This window comes from Bos javanicus, chromosome 28, assembly GCF_032452875.1.
Source record: "Bos javanicus breed banteng chromosome 28, ARS-OSU_banteng_1.0, whole genome shotgun sequence".
Taxonomy (NCBI): domain Eukaryota; kingdom Metazoa; phylum Chordata; class Mammalia; order Artiodactyla; family Bovidae; genus Bos; species Bos javanicus.
Window position 1 is genome coordinate 31,373,660 of NC_083895.1, and position 26,660 is coordinate 31,400,319.

General features: G+C 37.6%; 1 protein-coding gene across 2 annotated transcripts in view; it reads left to right on the forward strand.

Annotated features, from left to right (window-relative positions):
* Positions 1-26,660, forward strand: part of VCL (vinculin) — a 112,661-nt gene that overhangs the window by 58,566 nt on the left and 27,435 nt on the right. For both annotated transcript variants that reach the window (XM_061405834.1, XM_061405833.1), the window contains exons 3-8: positions 10,051-10,201; positions 10,382-10,490; positions 12,787-12,909; positions 14,325-14,485; positions 22,458-22,548; positions 23,525-23,672. In XM_061405834.1, coding sequence (XP_061261818.1) covers positions 10,051-10,201; positions 10,382-10,490; positions 12,787-12,909; positions 14,325-14,485; positions 22,458-22,548; positions 23,525-23,672 — 783 coding nt within the window. The remainder of the gene's footprint in view (positions 1-10,050; positions 10,202-10,381; positions 10,491-12,786; positions 12,910-14,324; positions 14,486-22,457; positions 22,549-23,524; positions 23,673-26,660) is intronic.

A 26,660-nucleotide genomic window follows, 5' to 3' on the forward strand; every position in this document is an offset into this window, starting at 1 on the left:
AGCACCAGCGGGAATCAAGATTGCTGGGAGAAATATCAATAACCTCAGATATGCAGATGACACCACCCTTATGACAGAAAGCAAAGAAGAACTAAAGAGCCTCTTGATGAAAGTGAAAGAGGAGAGTGAAAAAGTTGGCTTAAAACTCAACATTCAGAAAACGAAGATCATGGCATCTGGTCCCATCACTTCATGGCAAATAGATAGGGAAACAGTGGAAACAGTGACAGACTTTATTTTTGGCAGCTCCAAAATCACTGCAGATGGTGACTGGAGCTTTGAAATTAAAAGACACTTGCTCCTTGGAAGAAAAGTTATGACCAACCTAGATAGCATATTAAAAGCAGAGACATTACTTTGCCAATAAAGGTCCATCTAGTCAAAGCTATGGTTTTTCCAGTAGTCATGTATGGATGTGAGAGTTGGACTGTAAAGAAAGCTGAGTGCCGAAGAATTGATGCTTTTGAACTGTGGTGTTGGAGAAGACTCTTGAGAGTCCCTTGGACAGCAAGGAGATCCAACCAGTCCATTCTAAAGGAGATCAGTCCTGAATATTCATTGGAAGGACTGATGCTGAAGCTGAAACTCCAATAATTTGGCCACCTGATGCAAAAAAACTGACTCATTTGAAAAGATCCTGATTGTGGGAAGGATTGAAGGCTTGAAGAGAAGGGGATGACCAAGGATGAGATGGTTGGATGGCATCAGCAACTCAATGCACATGAGTTTGAGTAAACTCTGGGAATTGGTGATGGACAGAGAGGCCTGGCATGCTGCAGTCCATGGGGTCGCAAAGAGTTGGACACGACTGAGCCAGTGAACTGAACTGAACTCACTTCTGGATGCAGTCTAGAAGAATCTTTAAACATGTCTTGTGGCAATGAATCTTTATAGTCTCTAAATCTGTTTTTTTCTTATTTTTCTTAAATAAAAAAATTTAGCATAAGTTAAAACATCTTGATTAGTGATAATTGAAATCACATGGAACTGAATAGTTTGGAACCTTTCCATCTCTTAAATGATATGGTGTTATATCATGTAGTAATTTTATGAAGAATGGACTTGGGGGTTATGAGTGGGTCCTGTGAGGCTGTCATTGGTTCATTGATCTAAAGCAGAAGAGCTTTCTACTAATTTAGATTGAAGACTCAAAGGCAGAGAGAAACCTTAAAATGTGTTAGCTGATTGATATAAAGTAGCTAACTCATTATGATTAATATATAGTCAAGATTTATTTTTTTAAATTTTATAATTATTTAAGAAATAGAGTTTATCCCTACTGTCATTCTCTAACATGCTTTTTAAAAAAGATTTGTATTGAAAAGCAGATCACTTTAAGAAGCCAAGCAGGTTGAATGTTTAAGTAAAATCTCACTTTCCACAGACAAGACAGACTCCTTCCTGTTTCTGCCTACTGGTTAGTCATGGTGGGATTTGTTTGGCTTTATGAATCTCATTAAATTTTAATGTACAGATCAGATGTCTTATTGTAGGTAGAAGGAAAGGATGCAGTGTCTGTTTTGGCCCTATCATTTTACCACACAAGGGAACCATTAGTGGAGAATCAAATTGATTCCTGTAAAGCTTTTCCATTTCATCTTTTCTTTTTCCTGTTTCCTTTCTCCATGATGGTTATTCCTTTCATTTATTTTTTGCTTTCTCCAAATTTGAAACACTTGTGCAGAAACTATCTTTTCAAATAGATGCAGTGCAGTAGTTGCATTCTGTAGTGTTTATGTTTGGTATAATTTCATCAAGGTTCATGTTGACCTAGAAATAAGTTTGTGACCTTTTAAAGTTAATGATTTTGATGGCCAGATGATTTCATGATATCCTGTACTTGAAAAAAATCCATTCTTTCATTTAACAAGTGTTTATTGAGTATTTACTGAATATTTCTTATGTGTCAGGGATTGTACCCTGTGAATACAGGAAAGATAAGGTCCTTGAACTTGCTGACAATGGCACCCCACTCCAGCACTCTTGCCTGGAAAATCCCATGGATGGAGGAGCCTGGTGGGCTGCAGTCCATAGGGTCGCTAAGAGTCGGACACGACTGAGCGACTTCACTTTCACTTTTCACTTTCATGCATTGGAGAAGGAAATGGCAACCCACTCCAGTATTCTTGCCTGGAGAATCCCAGGGACGGGAGAGCCTGGTGGGCTGCCGTCTATGGGGTCGCACAGAGTTGGACACGACTGAAGCGACTTAGTAGTAGTAGTAGTAGTAGTAGTAGTAGTAGTAGTAGTAGTAGTAAGGTCCTTGATCTTGCTGAACTTACACTCTTGTGGGAGATAGGAAAAACAAAGCCAGGAGGGTTTGTCTCGTGAACACATAAGAGAGACACTTATATTATATAGTGACACTTATATAGTATTATATAGATTTGCCTAGGTTTTCTGAAGGAAGAGTCGTTTAAAAGCAGCATCTAGTCATTTGTCAACACTGCCTTCTGGGTCAACTGTGTCCTCAAATTTTGAAGCACGTGTGTGCTCTCTTGTTCCTTTTGCTTTGTTGCCACCGAGAAAGCAATGTGGGTCACCAGCAGCTCTACTGGAGCCATTCGAGAAAATTTGGAATTTGGCCAGGGTTCTCACTCTTGCTGGTCTACTCAAACCAGCGGGGTCTGATCTGGAAATACGAACTGAAGATGTGCAGCCAGTACTTGAAGGACATGAGCTTCTTTAACTTGGCCTAAATGAACTCCCTGTAATGGATCATCCAGCACATGTACCATATGCAGAAACAATTGTATATAAAATAAAAGTTTGAAAGCTCAAAAAAAAAAAAAAAAAAAAAGCAGCACCTAAGAGAATACATAGGGGTTAGTCAAGCAAAAGAGGGGAGAGAGAAAGAGGCGTTTCAGCTAGAAGGAATGGCTGTTAAAAAAACAAACAAAGAAACCTTGAAGCAGATGGCCAGTGCTCTTCAACTAGTGGTCTTTAGTAAGCATCTGACTGTTCCTAAAGTGAAAGTTGCTCAGTCGTGTCCAGTTCTGCGACCCCATGGACTATACAGTCCATGGAACTCTCCAGGCCAGAATACTGGAGTGGGTAGGCTTTTCCTTCTCCGAGAGATCTTCCCAACCCAGGGATCAAACCCAGGTCTCCTGCATTGCAGGCGGAATTCTTTACCAGCTGAGCCATAGAGGAAGCCTGACTATTCCTAAAGGACTTTTGAGATACTTCGAATACTTTTGAATACCTTGAATATTCCAAATTTAAATTAGAAATAAATTTAAATATTTATTTAATTAAATATTTAATTATTTTAATTTAAATATTTAAATATTTTAAAATCATAAGTTTAGTTGCAAAGTGTGTGTTTTCTGCCATATTATGTATTTTGTACACATCTCAAATGTTTCCATGTTAATTTAACTCTAATTTGTGGAAAACACTTGCCACAATATTGGCAAAACCAGTCCTCATTGTCTAACTAGCAAATCAGATTTACTTTTTTTAAACTTCGTGTCTTAGAAAGTTCTTGCTTTAGCCAGTCAATTATCTTTTAAAGATTTAAAAATAAGAAAAAAATGTGCTTTTATATTTATGCACATAGTTGCCATTTTGTGCTCTTCATTTATTTATATAAATCCAAACTTCTATCTGGTGTAATTTTCTTCCTGAAGGACTTCCTTTAACTTTGTTTATAGTTCATGTCTGCTGGGTGATGAATTCTTTTAACTTTTACATAGCTGGAAAAGTCCTTATTTTGCCTTAATTTTTGAAATATTTTCTTTGTATCCACCCAAAGTTCTTTCAGTGCTTTGTTCCACTCTTCTCTGGTTTGTATTGTTTCCAATGAGAAGTCTGTTGTTATTCTTATCTTTGTTTCTCTGTAATATAAAGTGTCTCATTTTTCTCTGGCTGCTTTTAATATTTTCTCTTCATTATTGGTTTTAAGCAATTTCTTACGATGTAGCTTGTTGTGAGTCCTTTGATGTTTTTTGTGCTTGAGGTTTATGAAGCTTTTTGAACCTTGTGCTTTATTCTTTTCATTAAATTTGAAAAATTTGTAGCTATTTTTTCTTCAAATTTTTTTCCTGTCCCTTTTTCTCTCTTATGGGGACTTCAGTCACACACATATAGGCTGCTTGGAATTGTGCCACAACTCATAGATGCTCTGCTCATTTTCTTTTAAGTTTTGTTTTCTCCTATTTTAAATAATTTTCATTGCTATGACTTCAGTTTCAATAATCTTCGTGCAAAAAAGAAAAAAGAAAAAAAAATCTTCGTGCTATATCTCATCTAGTAGTAATCTATCCAGTGTGGTTTTGTATCTCAGACACATCTCTAGTTGATCTATTTGAGTATTTTTTTTAATATGTAATTTTCATTTATCTACTCAGTCTTTCCTTTAGCTTTTGAGCATATGAAACCATAGTAACTATTTTAACCTTCTTGTCTACTGATTCTGTCATCTGTGTCATTTCTGGGTTGGTTTTGAATGATTATTTTTTCTGTTCATAATAGGTAGTATTTTCATGTGTTTCTGTATGCCTAGTGAATTTCAACTGGATGCCAGTGTCCTGTTACTCTCACAACAAGCACAATGCAATGCTTTATTTTATAGTTGTGGAGGTCTAAAGTCCAAAATAGGCTAGCAGAGTTGGTTCCTTCTGGAAATTTAAGGAAAGGATTCATTTCCTTGCCTTTTCCAGCCGCTAGACACTGTCCGAATTCCTTGACTTATAGCCCCATGTCACTCCAACCTCTACTTCTATTACATCTCTTTTTGGTTCTTTTTTCAGATCATAGTGAGATAATACCTTCAATGTGCTGATAAAATAGTAATCAATCAGAATTCTGTACTACTGAAATAGTCTTTGAAGAATGAAGACAAAGTAGGCATTTTCTTTTTCTTTCTTTTTTTTTTAGGCATTTTCAAACAAACCAAAATGAATACATTTTGTCACTAGCAGACTCATGAAGACACATCTAAAATATAAGGATGTGTGTGTATGTGCTCAGTTGTGTCTGACTCCTTGCAACCCTTGGACTATACCCCACGAGGCGCCTCTGATCATGGAATTTTCCAGGCAAGAATACTGGAGTGGGTTGCCATTTCCTCCTCCAGGGAAAATCTTCCTGACCTGGGAATCAAACCCAAGTCTCCTCTGTCTCCTGCATTGGCAGGTGGATTTTTTACCACTGAGCCACCTTTGATCTGAAAATATAAGGATACAGAGAGTTAAAGTTATATCCAATCAAATACAATAGTCAAAGCAAGCTGGTTTACAATGTTAATATCAGCAAAAAAATTACTGGAGATATAGAGAGGTGTCACCTAATGATTTATAGGTTCAAATTATAAGAAAGATATAATAATTGCAAATTTATATGTACCTAGTAAGTTAGCTTCAGTAAAACAAAAACAGCTTCAAGGGGATATGGACAAATCTGTTGTTCTGGTCGGATTTTTTGTCACTCAGTAATTGATAGATAAAACAGACCAAAAAAAATCAGCAAACATATAGAAGATTTGAACAGCACAGTTAACAAGCTTAAGTTAATGAATATATAAAATAATTCACCTAAAAATTAAGAGCAAACTTATTCTTTTCAAGCACATAGAAAATTATACCCTTTAAAATTACTAATTGTATGTTATATAAGTATCATCTCAAACTATTGAGATTTATCAATTTTGGGCTGTCATATTGGTGAAGATACCTAAGTTTGATTATACATTGAGTTGTTGAGACTGTGAGGAAGCAGGTACTTTTATCCATTGTGGTGGAAATGTAAATTGATAATTTCTGTGGATGGCAATATAGCAATGTTTGTCAAAACTATTAATGTCCACACATATGACTCAGCAGTTCAATTTCTAGATAGTGTCCTACAGATATATACATTTAAAAATGATGAAATCCCTAGTGATCCAGTGAGTTAGTACTTGGTTTTCGTTCAGTTCAGTTCAGTTGCTCAGTTGTCTCCAACTCTTTGTGACCCCATAAACCATAGCACGCCAGACCTCCCTGTCTATCACCAACTCCCAGAGTCCACCCAAACCCATGTCCATTGAGTCGGTGATGCCATCCAACCATCTCATCCTCTGTCATCCCCTTTTCCCCCTGCCCTCAATCTTTCCCAGCATCAGGGTCTTTTCAAATGAGTCAGCTCTTCGCATCAGGTGGCCAAAGTATTGGAGTTTCAGCTTCAACATCAGTCCTTCCAATGAACACCCAGGACTGATCTCCTTTAGGATGGACTGGTTGGATCTCCTTGCAGTCCAAGGGACTCTCAAGAGTCTTCTCTAATGCCACAGTTCAAAAGCATCAATTCTTCAGCACTCAGCTTTCTTTATAGTCCAACTCTTAACATCCATACATGACTACTGGAAAAATCATAGCCTTGACTAGACAGACCTTTGTTGGCAAAGTAATGTCTCTGCTTTTGAATATGCTATCTAGTTTGGTCATAACTTTCCTTCCAAGGAGTAAGCGTCTTAATTTCACGGCTGCAGTAACCATCTGCAGTGATTTTGGAGCCTAGAAAAATAAAGTCAGAAACTGTTCCCCATCTATTTGCCATGTGGTGATGGGACCGGATGCCATGATCTTAGTTTTCTGAGTGTTGAGCTTTAAGCCAACTTTTTCACTCTCCTCTTTCACTTTCATCAAGAGGCTCTTTAGTTCTTCACTCTCCACCATAAGGGTGGAGTCATCTGCATATCTGAGGTTATTAATACTTCTCCGGGCAATCTTGATTCCACTTGTGCTTCCTCCAGCCCAGCATTTCTCACGATGTACTCTGCATATAAGTTAAAGAAGCAGGGTGACAATATACAGCCTTGACGGTACTCCTTTTCCTATTTGGAACCAGTCTGTTGTTCCATGTCCAGTTCTAACTATTCCTTCCTGACCTGCATACAGGTTTCTCAAGAGGCAGGTCAGATAGTCTGGTATTCCCATCTCCTTCGGAATTTTCCAGTTTATTGTGATCCACACAGTCAAAGGCTTTGGCATAATCAATAAAGCAGAAATAGATGTTTTTTCTGAAAACTCTTGCTTTTTCGATGATCCAGCAGATATTGACCATTTGATATCTGGTTCCTCTGCCTTTTCTAAAACCAGCTTGAACATCTGGAAGTTCACGGTTCATGTATTGCTGAAGTCTGGTTTGGAGAATTTTGAGCATTATTTTACTAGCGTGTGAGATGAGTGAGTTGTGTGGTAGTTTGAGCATTGTTTGGCATTGCCTTTCTTTGGGATTGGAATGAAAACTGACCTTTTCCAGTCCTGTGGCCACTGCTGTTTTCCAAATTTGCTGGCATATTGAGTGCAGCACTTTCACAGCATCATCTTTCAGGATTTGAAATAGCTCAACTGGAATGCCATCACCTCCACTAGCTTTGTTCGTAGTGATGCTTCCTAGGGCCCACTTGACTTCACATTCCAGGATATCTGACTCTAGGTGAGTGTGAGGGATTATACCATCGTGATTATCTGGGTCATGAAGATATTTTTTTGTACAGTTATTCTGTGTATTCGTGCCACCTCTTCTTAATCTTCTGCTTCTGTTAGGTCCATACCATTTCTGTCCTTTATTGAGCCCATCTTTGTATGAAATGTTCCCTTGATATCACTAATTTTCTTGAAGAGATCTCTAGTCTTTCCCATTCTGTTGTTTTCCTCTATTTCTTTGCATTGATCCCTGAGGAAGGCTTTCTTATCTCTCCTTGCTATTCTTTGGAACTCTGCATTCAAATGGGTATATCTTTCCTTTTCTCCTTTGCTTTTCACTTCTCTTCTTTTCACAGCTATTTGTAACGCCTCCTCAGACAGCCATTTTGCTTTTTTGCATTTCTTTTTCTGAGCCCAAATTCAATCCCTGGTCAGGAGACTAATACCTTGGAAGCTGCACAGCAGGAACAACAGAAAAGATGTTTATTCAAGGTGGTTTATTGCAGCAGTCTAGTAAATTATGGACTTATGGAACTGTTTAAAAGAATAGGGAGGTTCTTTGGATACTTCTATTAGAACATCTCCAAGTTAAATTAAGTGAAAAAATCAGAATGCAGAGAGTATGCATAATATGATCCTATTTATATTAAAAAAATGGAAGTCTGTGTTTTTGTTTCTTTGTGCATAAAGTATCTTTTTTATTGAAGAATACAGAGGAAATGGGTAACATTGGTTGCAAGGAGATGGCATTTGAATGCCTAGGAGATAGTGGAAGGAAGAAAAATTTTCACTGTAGGCCTTAGGGTTTTATATATGTGTATATGTTTTTGTCATATGTATATGTATATATATTATATAATTTAAAATTAAATGTTAATTTTAATTAAAAAATTTTAACTAAATATAACCTGTCATCTAACATTGTTGATCAAAAGCCACGTCAGTGAGGTCTTGCTCTTTGCTGATATTTATAATGTGCTGCCTTATGGCTCTGATGTTTGTGACTTACCAGAGTATGCTTCTTGAGAGTTAGTGTTTTTTGCATCTTTATATACATACTTATAGTGTCCATAGCCCAATGCTTTTTACGTAGTTGAAATTGATATGTTGTTTTAATTCTATTTATTAACAGTGCAAGACTGCCTTGTACTTGTGGACTTTTATATTATTTCATTTGATCCTCAGAACTGCCTGTGGAGTGGGCTTTTATTTGTGTGGGACTTTTTTTGTGTGTTTTCAAATAAAAATGTGTAATTTTGGCTAAATATTTTAAAGTAATTTATTGCATGTGTTTATAAGTTACTCTGTGATAACATAATGCATTTATTGAGTATGAAATTAGAGGAAGTGATCTGGTAGGTCCTTTTCACCTCTATGTAGAAGAATAGTTCAGTAAATGAATACATATTAGTAGTACAAGAGGATCAAGGTGAATATTTGCTTTATGCATTTTGGATTCCCTTATAAAATGATCTCCCGCCTCCAAAAGACACCTGACTTCACTGATCAGGTCATCCATGCTATTAAACTAAATTATATTAAACTATTAACTACTGGTTATTAATGCCAGTGACGGTTATGACCAACCTAGATAGCATATTCAAAAGCAGAGACATTACTTTGCCAACAAAGGTCCATCTAGTCAAGGCTATGGTTTTTCCAGTGGTCATGTATGGATGTGAGAGTTGGACTGTGAAGAAACCTGAGTGCTGAAGAATTGATGCTTTTGAACTGTGGTGTTGGAGAAGACTCTTGAGAGTCCCTTGGACTGCAAGGAGATCCAACCAGTCCATTCTGAAGGAGATCAGCCCTGGGATTTCTTTGGAGGGAATGATGCTGAAGCTGAAACTCCAGTACTTTGGCCACCTCATGCGAAGAGTTGACTCATTGGAAAAGACTCTGATGCTGGGAGGGATTGTGGGCAGGAGGAGAAGGGGACGACAGAGGATGAGATGGTTGGATGGCATCACTGACTCGATGGACATGAGTCTGAGTGAACTCCAGGAGTGGGTGATGGACAGGGAGGCCTGGCGTGCTGCGATTTATGGGGTCGCAAAGAGTCAGACATGACTGAGCAACTGAACTGAACTGAATGCCAGTGACATTTTAATTAACACCACTGTTTTATAAGGCTGTTTTCAAACAGTCTAGTTTGTCAAACAAATCCATTTGACTAGATGAATGAAAAATTTGTACATTACCTCATGGTTTTTCTTTGCGTTGCCTCCTATTCCTTTGGTTCGTCTGATTATTATTTTTTTCATTTAGCGCAGTGTTTTGGTATTTTGTTTCCAGATGTCGAATCTGAAACTGTTGTCAGTGTTTTTTAAGGGCAGCGTGTATAGGGTGAATAGTAAGGAAACGAAGGAGTTACAGAGATACAGCCCCCTAAAGTAAAAGGTCCAGAATTTCTTTTTGTTATGTTTTGTAGTCAGGAAATAATGAAGAACAAAGGCTTAATGCAGTGAGTGAATGAATGTGCTGCCCTTAATTGCCAATTTTAAAAACTGGAAACTCTTGTCTATTTTCCATATAGGAAAAAAATGTGAATTTATCTCCATTGACATCCATTGAATTTGCATGTGATATTCTCCTGCTTGGTTCTGCCAGTGAGTTAACTCCGTGTCCCTCCCCACAGGGTGGAGAATGCTTGCACCAAGCTTGTCCAAGCAGCCCAGATGCTGCAGTCAGACCCTTACTCAGTGCCTGCTCGAGATTATCTAATTGATGGATCAAGGGGCATCCTCTCCGGCACATCAGACCTGCTCCTCACCTTCGACGAGGCTGAGGTAAGGCACCCCGAGGCCCAAGCAGACCTCTTCCTGACAAAAAGCCCAGTCGTAAAGATAATAATGGAGGATTGAGGATTGTTTAGGATGAGAAAACGTTGACTAGCTACACATCTGAATCACTGTGTTTTCTACTTATCGTTAACACAATTGATTGAATACTCTGAAATATATTTTCAGGTTCGTAAAATTATTAGAGTTTGCAAAGGAATTTTGGAATATCTTACAGTGGCAGAGGTGGTAGAAACTATGGAAGATTTGGTCACTTACACGAAGAATCTTGGACCAGGTTAGTCATATGCTACTTTTTTTTTTTTTTTAATTGAAATTTAATTTTATTTTATTTTTAAACTTTACATAATTGTATTAGTTTTGCCAAATATCAAAATGAATCCGCCACAGGTATACATGTGTTCCCCATCCTGAACTATATGCTACTTTTATAATAAAATGTTCTATGAATTGTTCTTGGTTGATCAAGAGGAAAGGGGCACTCCTCCCTGCTTTTTTTGTGGAAGGTAGGTAATGATGCTTTGGGTTTTTAGTTATCTCTGCTGTCTTAATGGAGCTGACTCTGTGCTTCTACTGAAGAGAAATCATTGTCTCTGAAAGCTGAATCTGCTTTCTGCAAATCCTGGCTCTGTCTAATGAACTGAACTAGACATTGCAAATGCTGCTGGAGAATGTAGGAAATACTTTTCTATTACTGCAATGCTTAAGGCCACCCTGAATCCTGACCTCTTCATTCCACATTGTACAGCATTCCTTCACTGTCTGCCAGCTGGCCTGAGCTCTCTGTGACCTCTTAGCTTGCTAATTAGCCCGCCTGCTATTATGGATTCATGCCCTTGCCCAAGACTGCATAATATAATCAGACCTAGAAGGAGAGAAGAGCTTCTGTAGCTAAATCTCTGATTGTGTAGTCATCTGAGAATTAAATATTCCAAATACATGAACAGATACCAGCTTTTGGTGTTATAGACATATAACATGAACTTGAGGCTCCTTGAAGTATAAATGAGACTAATGATAAGACATATTAGATGTTTAATTTGTTAGTTTTAAGGATCACATATCATTTTATAAAATTCTTTTTTCTGACATAAAATGATATTTAATTAATAGCATTTTCTGGAGGTTCCAGTGCAGTCATTCTGTACATTTAATGGCAGTTAAGACTTTCTCTGAGCTATCATTGAAGATCACTGAGAAATGCCTTTAGAGAAGTACCCTTTAAACTTGTTCGTAACCATGAAGAAATCTTATTTCTTCAGATGAAATCTAATGTAAAATCTCAACATATGAAAGACAAAAATGGAGCTTGTGTGGATCAAGCAGGGGTATCCCCACCTTTCCATTTCCCTTTGGGTACCCCTTGAGAATCTGTGAAACTAGTTAAGAAATTCTAAGAGCAGTTTGAAAATCAAAGTATTAGAGACTCACATAGCACCCTTGAATAATAACCAAAGTAAACAAAAGTTTCTAGCAGGCTAACTCTGAAATACCAGATTGTTTCAAATGCTGTCATCACCATAATTACATTTATAGCATTTTTGTTTGTTTTTAATTATGAAATTGAGACCCCTCCTTATTTTGGGCAAATTGGAAAGTAGAGAAAAATTTATAGATGAAAACAAAACATGTTATTGTAATTCTTAACATTTTTTTCAGCTGCTAGATTCTCAGTACAGACACGCGTCATTTTATTGTGCTTCACTTTCTTGTGTTTCACACATACTGCGTTCTTACGAATTGAAGGTTTATGGCAACCCTATCTCAAGCAAGTTATTGGTGCCATTTTTCTACTTCATGTCTCTGTGTCATATTTTGGTAGTTCTCACAATATTTCAAATTTTTTCATTATTATTAGTTATGGTGACCTGTGATCACTGATCTTTGATGTTACTGTTGAAAAGATCATGATTCATTGAAAGCTTAGATGATAGTTGGCATTTTTTAGCAATAATTTTTAAATTAGGGTATGTACTTTGTGTTTTTAGACAGTGTTACTGCACACTTAATAGACTACAGTATAGTGGAGATATAACTTTTATATTCCCTGGGAAACCCGAACATTCCTATGTCTCACTTTATTGTGATATTACTTTGTTGCAGTGGTTTGGAACTGAATCTACAGTGTCTTTGAGGTGTGCCTGTAGTAGGCTCACATGAGGTTCTTATACATATAGGCTCAGTAGCCAGGTACATGGCATGAAAACTGATATGGAAGCCAGGCAAGGTATTCCCCCGCTCACCACTTGCGAATTGTTTTTTTTCAAATATATATTTATTAATTTCAACAGTTTAAACATATTTGTGAATGTATGTCAAATGTGTGAAAAGTATGTCACATTTAGGATTTATATTTATTAAATTAATTTTAATGAGAAGAATACATTTGTCTTAAGTTAGAACTGTTCTGCAAAACTCAATGTCATAAATGAGAGAGTTCAGTGATAGTATGTATGTTTAAATAAGTGGGCAGTTTGGACTTTCATAGTAATTCATAGTGGATATAGGCTCAGAAAGCCTGACTCTGAATTATTTCACTACTCACCCTGTACAATTTATTTCCTGTGCCCCAGGAATGACTAAGATGGCCAAAATGATTGACGAGAGGCAGCAGGAACTGACTCATCAGGAGCATCGAGTGATGTTGGTGAACTCAATGAACACTGTGAAAGAGTTGCTGCCAGTTCTCATTTCAGGTATTTTCTGTCTGTACTTTATCTTACAGAAGAAAAAAAAAAAAGTGTTTATATGTTCTAAACTCTGGTGTTCATTTTCTTTTCTGTTTAGTTGCATGTCCTTCAGCCTGGGTAAAAATGCAGCTGGTTAGCTAAGAGCCAGGATTCATTTTCTTTAATGCTCTCCTCGTGCTCTTTGTGTGAAACTGCTCTCCTATTGCCTACTACTGTTCTCTTGAAGTTCTATCAAGCTCCTTTTCTTCTCTAGGAACTCTAGTTTTGGATGTATGGATCTTGACCCCTTTATTTGTACTTGGGAAAAAAAATTAGGAGCTGGAATAGATCTAGAACACTATATAGTAGAGAAGTGAGTCCATAATCCTTTCCTAGCTCTTCTCTATGTTGAAGAGCTGATGGTCTATACCAACTAGGATCACCTACCCATTGGGCAGAGCCCAGAAATGCAAACATGATGGCTGCTCTCTCAACTAGCAAAAGAGAATTGTGCTTATTAAGAGTCTCGTATGTATCAGATATCTCTAGTATGTATCACATATCTCGTGGTTTATGTAAATTTTCTTAGTCAGGTTATGTGTTAGTTGGTTTAACTCTAAGAGGGTTTCTTTATTTTCAGAATCTTTTAAGGCATGTCACTGTAATTCCCCAGCTATTGCCTTCCTGCTTTGTCATTTTTCAGGTAGTGATTAAAATAGGAGATGTGAGTATAAGAGTTCAGAAAGCCCTTATATAAACTTGAAAATAAAAAATTGTAAATAGAATCTTACAGTCTTCTCAAAAATATGTTTTTTGAGGCCAACTGTTCTATGTGGCAGGAAGGCTTTTGGGAAAAATATTTCTTTCTAATTTGGGTAACTCAATAAAATGTTGATTAATCTTTGTTTTTATAATTTTATTAGTTTATGAGAAGATATTTTCTTTTCCAATGTTTCGTTATTATTTTCTTCTTTACTTGTAGGGGTTGGATAGTCATTCCTATATGTTAAGAGAAATTATGGAAGATAACTCAACACTGGGATCTTCCACTAGGATTGAGGCAGCAGCATACTTTGGTTACAGTTTAACTGACAGTTTTTATCTTGTCCCATTAGGTTTGTGTTAGATGGGACCAGTGTTAGGCCTGGGATGGCAACTGATTTAGAAATAGTGGATATTTTGACTCTGGATCTTCAGTACATGCATGTTAAATTAGTTCCCTGATCATGATGTGGTGATGTTTTGTAACTTCAGTTTTCTTTACAGTGAAGGTTGCTTATATTGGAATTTTAATAGCAGACTTGTAGCATTTATTTTCATATTCTTTTTAAGACCTTAGAAGCCCAAAACATGTTCAAAGTGTGAAGCATCTTGTGTGACTATTGTAATACAGCAAGATTACATTCCAAACTTAGTTTCTGATCTTTTGTTTATTTTTACAGCTATGAAGATTTTTGTAACAACTAAAAACTCCAAAAACCAAGGAATTGAAGAAGCTTTGAAAAATCGCAATTTTACTGTAGAAAAGATGAGCGCTGAAATTAATGAGATTATTCGTGTATTACAACTCACTTCCTGGGACGAAGATGCCTGGGCCAGCAAGGTAAGTGTTATTGGGGAAGAAATAAGCAACATCCCCAATTCTCCCCTCTTGGGGGTGTGATTGTCTCACATTTTATCTTGTAATTTCGTGCAGCATAAGACTACTTAGATATTATGAAAGTGATTTCTTTTTTATTTCATGAATTACTTGCTGGTTCTGCACTTTTCCTTTGTTTTCAGGTAGAGCAAATAAATAGGTTTGTGGGGTGAATGTTGGTTAAAAGCTGAGATGTGTAGCTTTTCTTTCAAACTGGAGTCTCATTTATTGAGTTCGTGGAGGAGTTCTGCTGTGGTGTATACTCCCCTGGGTAGGAGCCCTGCCTTTCATGTGGGTGGTTATTGCTAGGTTACTAAGCAAGATACAGAATATGCCTACGGCTGAATTTTATGGGAAACTTTTCTTAATCAGCTTTTGACCCAGAGAAATCTACAAAGGAAAATGTAGGCATTTCTAGGTGTGTCCCTTTATCATTCCATTCTCCCTAAAAAAGCTTCACTGAAATATTAGTTTTCACATTGCCTGTTAGTTTGAGGGGTCCCTTTCCCCTTGGTCTATAATTTCCTGTTGGACTCTACAAGGGCTGGTGGATTCCTCCTAGACCCCAGCAGCAGGGGTTTGAGGTGCTGCTCTGGCCTGCGTCTCCCTGTTTAGTGATTGGAAACAGAGACACTTCTCTTATAGGAGCCCAAGATCAGGCAGTGGGGGGAACCCACTGTCTCTAGGACCCAGCTTCCCCTACCGTGTGGGCCCAAATGGTATCTCCAGGGCCACCCAGCAGGCTGGTAGCAGACTGCAGAAGGGATTTTGTATGATTTCCCCTGGGTGTCCAGTAGGGCTCTGTTTGTCCTCTAGGACACCTAAAAGTTAAGGTCGAAGCTGGGCCTAGAATTACCAATTCTGTCTCTTTTGTTGCCCAGGAAGTTAAACTAAATGTGTAGGAGAAATTAGTTAGATTATCTTAACCATGGATTTGTTTTCAGAGGCATGAAATTATTGAACAAGTCCTGAGACTATATTTTAAATCCATATGGTAAAATCATATAAAGTCTTTGATATTTTACTTAATTTTGCTTTTGCATGTTTGACAACTTTCACTTCCCTGTTATGACTTCTTTATGCATCTTTTTTTTGTTCTCTTGTTTGTTTTATTCTTTTTCTCACGTTTAGAAGGTAAGCTTTCTCTTGCCCTTTAGTTCTTTCTTGCTTAAAAAGAGAAAAAGCATGTCTGTGAGGTTTTCTTGTGCTGTGTGCCATGCCTTATCCCGTGTGCCGGTGTGTAACACTGTGCTCGATTATGCGTCAGAATGTGACTTAATATGGGACTCGGGGCTGTGCTGGGCGGACTGTTTAGCTCAAAAGAAGCTGTTTTTTGGGGGGAAGCAAGAGGAAAGACATTAATATAGGATGTAAGGCTTTCTGTATTTGGTGGGTGCTTTCCTCTCTTTGGAGACTTCCCTGATGGCTCAGTGGTAAAGAATCCCCCTGCCAGTGCACGAGATGTGGGTTCAGTCCCTGGGTCGGGAAGATCTCCTGGAGATGGAGGATCTCCTGAAGAAATGGCAGTCCACTCCAATATTCTTGCCTGGGAAATCTCATGGACAGAGGAGCATGATGGGCCATAATCCATGGCCCATCAAAGAGTCGGACACGACTGAGCAACTGAACAATTCCTCTCTTTGAGCAGGCTCCTGGGAACTGCTTTGACCTGGTCATTCCCACTGACTTCTTTTGAGGGGCAGATTTCCCCATGTGGGTGACCCCTAAGTTATCTGTGGATCCTGCTCTTAGCAAAGGAAACTTCCAGCTGATGCCATCTCTGTATTTGCCTCTCGTGCCAGTTTCCTTTGCAGGCTCTGGAACTTGGCTTTTGGAGATGCATCATTGAGGTTTTAAGCCATAATGAAAATAAGTAGGTTAGAGAGTCTCAGTGAGGCACCTGTCCTTCACAGTAATCCAAGCCTGCAGAATCAAAAGGAAAAAGTCGGGTGTACCTAAAGTTTTTCCTAACTTCAGTCCCTGGCTCACTGCATGTTCTGCTGTCGGAGCTGTGAATCAGCCATCGTTCTCTATGACCTCATGTTCCCCTAACCTAATCTCTTTCCCTATTCTCTTCCCTTTGCTTCTAGCAGATGAGAAATAGTAAAAAATGAGGAGCAGGCACTGCAACCATCATGTTTCAGAGGGGGAAACCATCAATTAGAATAAGTCACTGAGCTTTACTTTGTGAAAATTTGAGAGCTGCTTCTTTAAAGACCAAAACCAAAACTGTGGTCAGTTGAGGTTTTCAGGAGGAAGATTAGGCACTTGGGGGCATATACAAGGGAAATAGACCTGGTCCCCACTGTGTCACAGTCTAATAGCCGTCTCAGTTTTATGCTGATCTGGAAGGAATCAGACTGTTAGGATACTGTAAAACTATCAGAATTAAAGGAAATAAATAAAATTAGCCCAGCCAAAAGAAACTTAAGTACAAAATGACATCAGAATGAGCAATGAATATTTATTTTTTAACTTCTTTTTGCTTTTGTTATGCATTTACCTGATTCAAAAATCAAAATGCTATAAAAAGATATATATGACATAGCTAACTCTCATCCCAATCCCTTTCCACTCTATCTCCCTTACCCCCTAAGAGTAATTGTTTTTATTAGTTGCAAGAATATTTAGAAAAAAATTTTACCCTGAAAATGGAAGTCAGTAACTAGGATTTTAGTTATTTTTCAGTTCAGTAGCGTTATGCATCTTTCATTGCTCACCTGTAAGCAGTGAATTAATCAGACCGTGTGTCTGTCTGTGACCCCTGGGTTCCCATTCTGTTTAATACATGAAATATTTTTACCTCCTCTCACGCCCTACCAATAAAGAATTAACTTTGTCTTACCATACTTGTTTCATGCCTCCCCATTGGTGCAGTTTTCTCCTGGAAAGTGATGATTCCTCTAGAAAAGTGGGGGAAGAAAGTAAGTGGAAAAAATGCTTGGTAAAAGTGCGTTTTGCCGAATAAATTAAGATTTTAAAGAGGCAGTGCAATAGCTGACTATTTTATGTTTTATACCTACATTCAGATGGCAGATTTACAAATTTAAAAGTACTTTGACTTTAAACCCTTCCTTTTATTTTGAAAATAAAAATCCCCCCCCGAAGTCAATAATCATCTTATAATGATTATTAAAAACTAGTTTAGCATTTTTTCTGAGTATACATTATGCGACAAAAAAGTTTAGGGATTGAACAGGATTCACATTTTACCCTTTGTAAATTTAGCAATATATATTAATCTTTTTTTGGTGTTTATATTACTTGTATTTTGATGCATGTTGAGAATAAAGAGGAAGTGAGAAAAATTTAAAAAATGTTTCGTTACCGAGAATTTTTGAACCCTATGAGGTGTTCCTGTTACTGCACCCTGAGTCAGTTATTCAGAATTTGTCCCTGTGGTGTATCTCCTCCCACTGTGGGCCTAGGTTGGTGGTGGGTAAATGTAGTGAGTGACTCAGATGTCTTTGTGCAGATTAGAGTACCAAAGAAGGAAATATTGCTTAGAACATGTGATCCTATAATACTTTCCCTTACTGCAGACCATTGGGGTTTAAGTGTTGATTTTTATTTCAATTTTGAAAAAATAAGGTTACATATGAGCTTTTTATGAGTCTTTTAATGTGATACAATATTAGTATTCTAGTATGCAGCTAACACAACAAAGGATTTATCTCTTAGAGTCTGAGACAAATAGTTAATTTAAGCGTTTATATATCTTACCCTCTCCCCCAACCAAAGGAGCAAAGCCCACCACGTTAAACTGACATTTCCCTTCTGATCCAAGTGATCTTTTAGTTGATACAACTGATTGTGTGCACATAGGTGGTGCGGACTTGTAGCACTGAGAAGGTATTCTTAGAGATGAGGAACTGGTGCCTGGGAGGCTTGCCTGGAGATTCAGGGCTAGACAACTTTCTCTCCATGGTTAAATGTAGTTTACAAGATTTTGTGTTACTGTCCAATTTAACTTTCCAAAAACATCTTTGTGTAAAATATGGATTTGGAGTTAGAAATGTGGTCAGAAGTGGAATGGAGTGGGAAGGGTGGGGACAGGAGGTGTTAGTGGAAAAAGGAGAGTAGGTTGGGCAGTGAATGAGAGGGGTCCTTAGTCCCATATTTAAAATTTTCAAGAGCATGGGATTGCAGGAGCTCACTTTTCCTACCACACGTCCTCTTGACTGTTTGTGGGAGGAACTCAGTGGTTCTTGGTATTAATATTATTCAGTGTTCTTTAGGTCTAACTCTGTATTAAATTTCAGAAGTATTTCAGTTCCTGGAAAAGCATGGAAAAAGGAGTCTTTTAGGTTGACCTTCTGACTTTCAGTATGTGTGGCCGAGTTTCAAGGAACTGTGTTTCTTTTCATTTAAAACCTGAACTCCTGAGAGTTTTACAATAAAAGGAACCAGAGCAGGAAGGGCCAGAACCCTGCTAGCTGTCCCCAGAGCTGCACAACTATATCTGATCTTTTTTGTATTCACTAAACAAAACAAAACAAAACCCAACAACAACAACAAACAGAGAAGAGGTTGGTGAAGACTTTTCTCTTTCCCAAATTTGAGATATTATAGAGAAAAGTACTTAGTGAAGGTGCAGTTTTTTTCTCTTCTATTTCATACCCAGAGTGTACTCTGGGTACTTAGACCTACATGGCAAGGTTTAACTAAAAGCTCTGTGGTACTTGGTACCACAGGTAATGTAGTTGGCCACAGAGTTATGGTTATTTTCATCCTTTATAAATGTCTCAAAATTGCTTCTCAAAAATGTCTCAAAAATGAATTTGATTTGTAGTTGAATTTGTTTATATTATATCTAGTGTTAGTATACTTCTATTGTTGCTTATGTCAGAATTCTGTTACTTCCATAATAAACAATCCCCTTCAAAAGAAATTCTTATGACATTCTTAGGACACCAAAATGTATGTTCCTATAGACATTTTTGCTTTTAATGTGGTTGGTCAAAAAGGTTGTTGGGGACTCGAACAAACTTTTTGGTCAACCCAATAGATATGACATTTAAATGTATTGTGTTTAAATGATTATTTACAACTTATTCCAGAAAGAATTTAATGTGGCCCTCCCATTGACTGTTTTAAATCTCCAAAATTGTCTAAAATTTATTCTGTTAAAGTTTTGCTAACTAATTGAATTTCCCAGTTTAAAAATGCATCTTCATTGCATATTTGCCATTGATTCTTTTCAGGAGAAAATGATAGTAATTATAAGAAATAATGTTAACTTCTTCATATTGTCACATCTCCTCAGGACCAAATTAGTCACATCCTTAGAGTCAGATTCTTTCCTTGAAGTGTAGTAGCCATGCTCTATTAGGGAGAGAAAAAACAGTGATTTTTGAGGATACTGAATGCTGAGCAAAACCGGTTTTTCTATTGTGTTTCAAATCATTTTTGGGCAGTGGTGAGTAAAAGCAGTCATTTAGGTTAGTAAGAATTATGAATTTGATTTATAGAGCTAATTTTCTGGGCAGTGGCAGTATTAATCAATCCAAAATTGGCAAAGCAAAAGATTTGCTGACTACTGTAAAAGGTTAGTGGAATCTTTGACAACTCTCTTTGGTAAAAGAGAAAAAAATTCTTGAATTTCATCTAACAGAAAATAATGAGATTTGAGATCAAATGGGGCTTCTAGAACTGAGCCCCTTAATTTAAAATTGAAGTTAAATGAAGCAATGAGGGAAAAAATGGCTAAAGTAGAACCTAACATGCAAGAAATGCTCAATTAAGGTTAGTTTCCTAACTAATAGCTATTAATGCTAGAGTAGACACTAGAAAATTTCTGATCTTTGTTTCTTCTTAAATTTAGATTTTGAAATATAATAAATATCTATTGAATTTTTCACTGAATATATATGTGTATTAGAGAAATGGTTATTAAGAGATTTTAAATTAAGTATTTTTACATGACTTCAGTTTCTCCTCTTCAGCGTGTGCACAGTATTTCCTAGGTGAGAGATTGTGAATTTTTAAAAACTCTGTATCTAGACAAAGTCCTGTAACTTGTATTAGACCCTGAAGGCTATCCAGTTCTGAGGTTGAGTATTGCCTGAGACTTTCTTTAAAATGATAATAATTTGGGCCTTGCCAATTTGGAATTGAACTAAAGTTGACTTTTGAAGGCAAGGTTTGCTGTACAGAGTGATTAGAACAAGATGGAGGAGGAACAAATACGTGAGAATCAAAGCACTTAAACGCCACTTGTCTACTTGCATAAATACAAATGGATTTTAAAATAGATCCTCCTATGACTCAGTCTTTTATTGATAGATAGCTATCATAATTTCATACACCTCAGTAATAAAAATATTTTATTTCCATTTTTTCAGTGATTTAGTTCACTTCTTTTTAGTTGCTGTGGAGGAGAATTTGTTATTTAGAGCCTGAGGTAGACAAATTTATAACAGGAGAACAGTCTGTATCTGTTTAGATGGGGAAAGAGGGAATCCAAAGCTGTGAGTTCTATAATTTGACTGAGTACTTCGGAAAAGCTGGGGTCAGTTCTGCTGAAACTCTAAGCCTAATTATGAAGGCTCCCTATACTGACTGGTGCTAGTGCTGGGTTTTGTTTGCATGTAAAGTGGGGATGCTCCTAGTGCCCCCCAGTGGAAAACTGGTGGCACCACACCTTTAAGAACCCCGATTTAGGACAGTGGAAATTGAAAAAAGGTGGGGATTTAAGACATTCCCTAGAGTTGGAGAAGGCAATGGCACCCCACTCCAGTGCTCTTGCCTGGAAAATCCCATGGGTGGAGGAGCCTGGTAGGCTGCAGTCCATGGGGTCGCTGAGGGTTGGGCACGACTGAGCGACTTCACTTTCTCTTTTCACTTTCCTGCATTAGAGAAGGAAATGGCAACCCACTCCAGTGTTCTTGCCTGGAGAATCCCAGGGACGGGGGAGCCTGGTGGGCTGCCGTCTATGGGGTCGCACAGAGTCGGACACGACTGAAGCGACTTAGCAGAGTTTCAGAGGGCAACTCTGTACTTTGATGGATGGACTCTGTAATAGCCGGTTCCCTGAGTGTTAATAAAAGAGAGAGAGACTGACTTTTAAGGTGTTAGAGACTTAAGAGATGGCCATTCAGTTGTGAGAATGGGTTCATACATATTTGTTATATTGTTTTCTGTATTTTTATTTGCTTAAAAAACCCTATTAAAATATGTGTACATTTTAAAAGTGATTAGTCTGTTTAGACTTCTCATGCTATATCCTGGGAGGTTTTATGCTAGTCACTATGAATCCTGATTGTAAACAATAGACTGAGACCCCCTTATTCTGTCCTGCCTCTTCTTCCAGGTTAGGGGTGGTGAGGGAACTACGGATGAGGAGTGGCAGAGAAGGCTGAATGTATTTCTTTCCTGTGATACATTCAGTGGTTTATTTGTGGAATTAAAACTAAATTGCTAGATTAAAATTTTCAGTTTTCTTCTAACCAGTAATTTCAGGTTCCTCGGGTTAATTAAACATGGTGAAATATCATCCAATGTGTATATTTCAAAACAAGATGTAAGAGAAACTGTGATTTGTGGCACCACATCCTAATGAGGCTTCTCTGAAGCCAGGAAGGCTTTGGCAGGGCTGCAGTGTATGAACGTTGACTAGTAGAAAGGCTGATAATGAGGCATGTGACAAAAGGGCTTTTTCCTGCTGATGATATGAAACTGCTTTGACTTGAGCAGTTTTACCAGTTTTCATAGTTTAGTAATAGGGAGACCAGAAAATAGAATTAACTGAAGATTTGCATGCCAGATGTTGCATTTTGACAGAAATAAGCGTTATGGTGTGATGAGAATATTTTTAAGGCTGTTGTAGGACTACTGTAGCTATTGTATGTTAATGGTGTAACTTCTTCTCTGTCTTACTTTGTATCATGGTATCTCAGTTTTTGCAAAGAAAATAATTGATACTTTTCTTCAAAAGGACACTGAAGCCATGAAGAGAGCATTGGCCTCCATAGACTCCAAACTGAACCAGGCTAAAGGTTGGCTCCGTGATCCCAATGCCTCCCCAGGTAACCCTCTGGTTTTACTTTTCTGATAGATACATAAAAAAACTTAAACCAGGCAGAAAGAAAATGGGGAGGAAAAAAAAAAAAGAATTTATTCCATAATCTCATAATTCTGAGATAACTACTGCAGCATTTAGGGCATATGCCACTCTCTGATAGTTTTGACTAATTGAAGCATTTCTGGTCCTCTAAAGGATGAAGGGCATGAATTAATTACCTCTCATCACAGAGGAATAAACCAAAGTGAACTGGGCATTCTTTGCCAGATTATTGGTTCACCCTTTCCCTGAATCAGAAAGGTAATTATTTTGCAAAAAAGCTCTTTTCTTCTAGTTCCCATTGGGCAGATTTCCATTTATGCCAACAGAATACTTAATTAAGCAGATGAAATGATGATGCTAATAAGAATTGGGAAGCAAAGTTGACTTGTATAAAGATAAGACCCAAATAGGTTATTGAGCTAGGCTTTATGGATTTTCTAATCTAATATTTATTCAGTTTTAGATTAATATTTGAATGAATGTATAAAGCCTAATAGAGTTTGGAGGTGTTAAGTACTATTAAATTGTTAGAGCCTACTTTCATCTCATCCATATGCTTACCACAAGCTGCTTATTATCTCCAGCTGTTTTTGGTTCCAAGGATCTTTTTCTGCAGTCTCTGTGGTTGAAACCTCACCCTACGGTTTAAGGGCACTGCTTGGCTGTTAACTATCAGATGTATTGCCTTCTATTCACTAGTCATTTAAAACCATCCATTCCGTCATGAATGAAATGACTTGTAAAGCATCCTCTCTAAATAATTAATAGATCTGTAATGTAGATATTGAATCTCTCTCTCTCTCTTTTTTTCTGGCTGCCCCTGGCTTGTGGGGTCTCAGTTCCCCAGCCAGGAATTGAACTCAGGCCATGGCAGTGAAAGCCCAACATCCTAACCACTAGGCCACCAGGGCACTCCCTTGAATATCTGTTTGTTTTAGGTGATGCTGGTGAACAGGCCATCAGGCAGATCTTAGATGAAGCTGGAAAAGTTGGTGAACTCTGTGCAGGCAAAGAACGCAGGGAGATCCTGGGAACCTGCAAAATGCTGGGGCAGATGACTGACCAAGTGGCTGACCTCCGAGCCAGGTAAAGTTCCTTTGCTCTTACCAGAGCACTGGTGGTAACAATTGGGATCTTGCTTCTGATGAAGTGATTCAGAAGCAAGTTTCTGTGAATTTTACTGAGTTCTCTTTGGCTAATAGATAACGAAGGTATTACATTCTATGTTGGAATTGGAGTGAATTTTCCTTCTGATGAACTTTTAAAATATGTAGATGCCTTGTAGTAAAGTTGAAGTTGAAATAGAAATCTGTTTTTTTAGTTTCTAGTCATAGGCTTATGAAAAACAAGGTATAGTGGATAGATGTCTTTTATGAAGGATGATGGAGAGAAAAAGAAACACAAATTGGAGTTATTTCGCATATCATTTGAAAAATCAGTTAAATAGATTATCTTCTGTGTTGGTCATATCTAGGCTCTATTGAGTTTCTATTTAATCATTATTCATTTAGTTTTATAATTCTTTTATCTATCTCTTAGCCACTTCAAGTTTTGGCTTTTAGAATCGCAACTCCATTTCCCCAAACTGTATTTAGTTTGCTGGTAAGAAAAGTCAGTATAATAGGTTTGTTTGGAACTCATACATTTGTTAATGAAGTTTTAAAAGATTTTCAATTTTTATGAAATGTTATGCTATGGATATTGAGAAAGTTGAGATACAGATAGAGTTTAATTTTGCTTCAAGATTGTCATGACACATCTCAAGGTAATTGGAATTACCTATAAACTAAGACCTCAGGAACACTCCTTGATGTGTTGCACACCATTACACATGGCCTCAAATGTATTAACGTAATGGAATTCAGAATATAGTTCTTTTTTTCCTTTGGCCATGCCATGTGGCATGTGGGATCTTCGTTTCCCAATCAGGGATTGAACCTGCGTCCCCTGCATTACAGAGTCTTAACCACTGGACGACCAGGGAAGTCCTAAATACAGTTCTTAAGGATTGGTTCCTAACCTGTTTTGGACCCAGGTCATTTTTATAATTTGATGAAGACTATCAATCTCTACCTAAAAAAGATGCATATAAACATGTATATACAATATCATGTGTAATTTCCAGAAGCTCATGGATTCACTGTAGCCCTGGAAGCTCCGTAGGCTTCAGGGAAGAGTCTTTACCTTGAAGGAAGGAAGAAACTGCATAAATAAATGTGATCTCATTGAGTGCAGTGGGCCTTTTCTCCTACTGTGAAGCAGTCTCCTCTGTCATGAGCCTGACAGAAAGGACAAAAAGAAGTTCTGTTCCCATTCGGAGAAATGCCAATGCCTTTTTGACAAGATTCTTGGCTCTTCTAATTTCTCTTGGCTCTTCTAATTTCTCTCTGCCGCCTCTTTTGTCTGCAGCCTTTTCACAGTGTGGTAGACAGCTTTCAGTTGGAATTCTCAAGTACACAGTTGTATGTATTTAGAGAAAGATGAATCTGAACAAGAGAACGAGGTAGTTGCTGTACAGGATCGACCATAAATCTATAAAGAGAAAAGGTTGAAGCAGTGAGGAGCCCCAGTGAGTCTGCTTCACACTGGCGCCTGCAATCTCCTTTCACAATGAAAGATTGCAAAGCTGTCTCCCTGTTATCCTTTCTTGGATATGCCTAACTTTCTAACATTTTAGTGGCTGAAACTCAGTAACAGTTTCCTCTTTAGTATTCTTTTATTCAGTCACCTAGGATTGTTAATGTATATTTTCCTCTCCATGGGACTCAATAAGCTTTTTCTTTTGAATGAAAAATTATGTAGCCCGTAAATATTTTTACTTTTTCACAGTTGGACTCTTACACAAACAAGGTTCCTCATCATGAATTATTAGATTTGAAAGAAAAAAGCAAGTTAAAACATAAAAAGTATCTTTCCAAAAGTCTCAGACTCCTTTGCCATAAAACGGAGGTGTCAAGCATAAGTAAAACTTGTATATATATTTATATACAAATATTATTGGCAATAAATATTATTGAGTTCACTACCTCAAATATTGGTATACATGAGAAACATAAGTTTAAAAAAGAGGTTAGATAGATGAATGATAAGTCCATAATCCATACTATCATTAAAGGAAGCAAAGATTTTTGGAGATTATCCTAAAATCAGAAGCTCAGGTTATGATCAGCCATGCTATTGGACCAAATGATGGAGTTGTCGCTCGCTATCATTGAATTTACCAGGCTGGGTGGACTAAAAATTATGGATATAAAAAGATGCCATATCTTACTTTCTTATGACTTGGGAAGTCTCTTACAAAGGGCAAACAAGTTTCTAGTAACTCGCATCATTTTTTGTAGTAGTAGCATACCACTTCTGAGAAAGGAAAATAAAGAAACTAGTTCTTTAGGAACTTGGTGAGAACTTGTCACTCTGTGCCCCTTTCCCTCAGTACTAACTACTTTTGATACGTACAGGATGCATAGGGATGGAAGGTAGATATTTAAGATTACCATTAGATTATGATAATGACAATTCTGTAGTAATAATAGTTATATATGTGTATTGGTTTATTGCCAAACTGTTTTCAACTATTACTTTTTGTTTGGCACCACTCTGTTTGATAAGCAGGGCAAGTATTTTTACCTACCCACTCTTCATTTTCTAAGTTAGAAAACTGAAGCCCAAAGAAGTTATACATCATAAGGTCCCACAGGTACAGGAGCCAGGATCTGAACGCAGATCTCCTTGGTCCTGGTACGGTGTGCTTTCAGTAACACTATGCACGCTGCCTCCCGAAACATTTTCAATGTATGTGAAAGTGAAAGTGAAGTCGCACAGTTGTGTCCGACTCTTAGCGACCCCATGGACTGCAGCCTACGAGGCTCCTCCGTCCATGGGATTTTCCAGGCAGGAGTACTGGAGTGGGCTGCCATTTGCCCATAAATAAGACAATCTAATGGGCTGTTTATTTCTAAAGCATACCTACTATGGTAACAAACCCTCCACAGCAATAAGATCACAAGTGCATTTGCCCCTCTAAAGATTAGGTTTGGTTATGTAATCACCACCAAGAGGAAAATTATAATTATC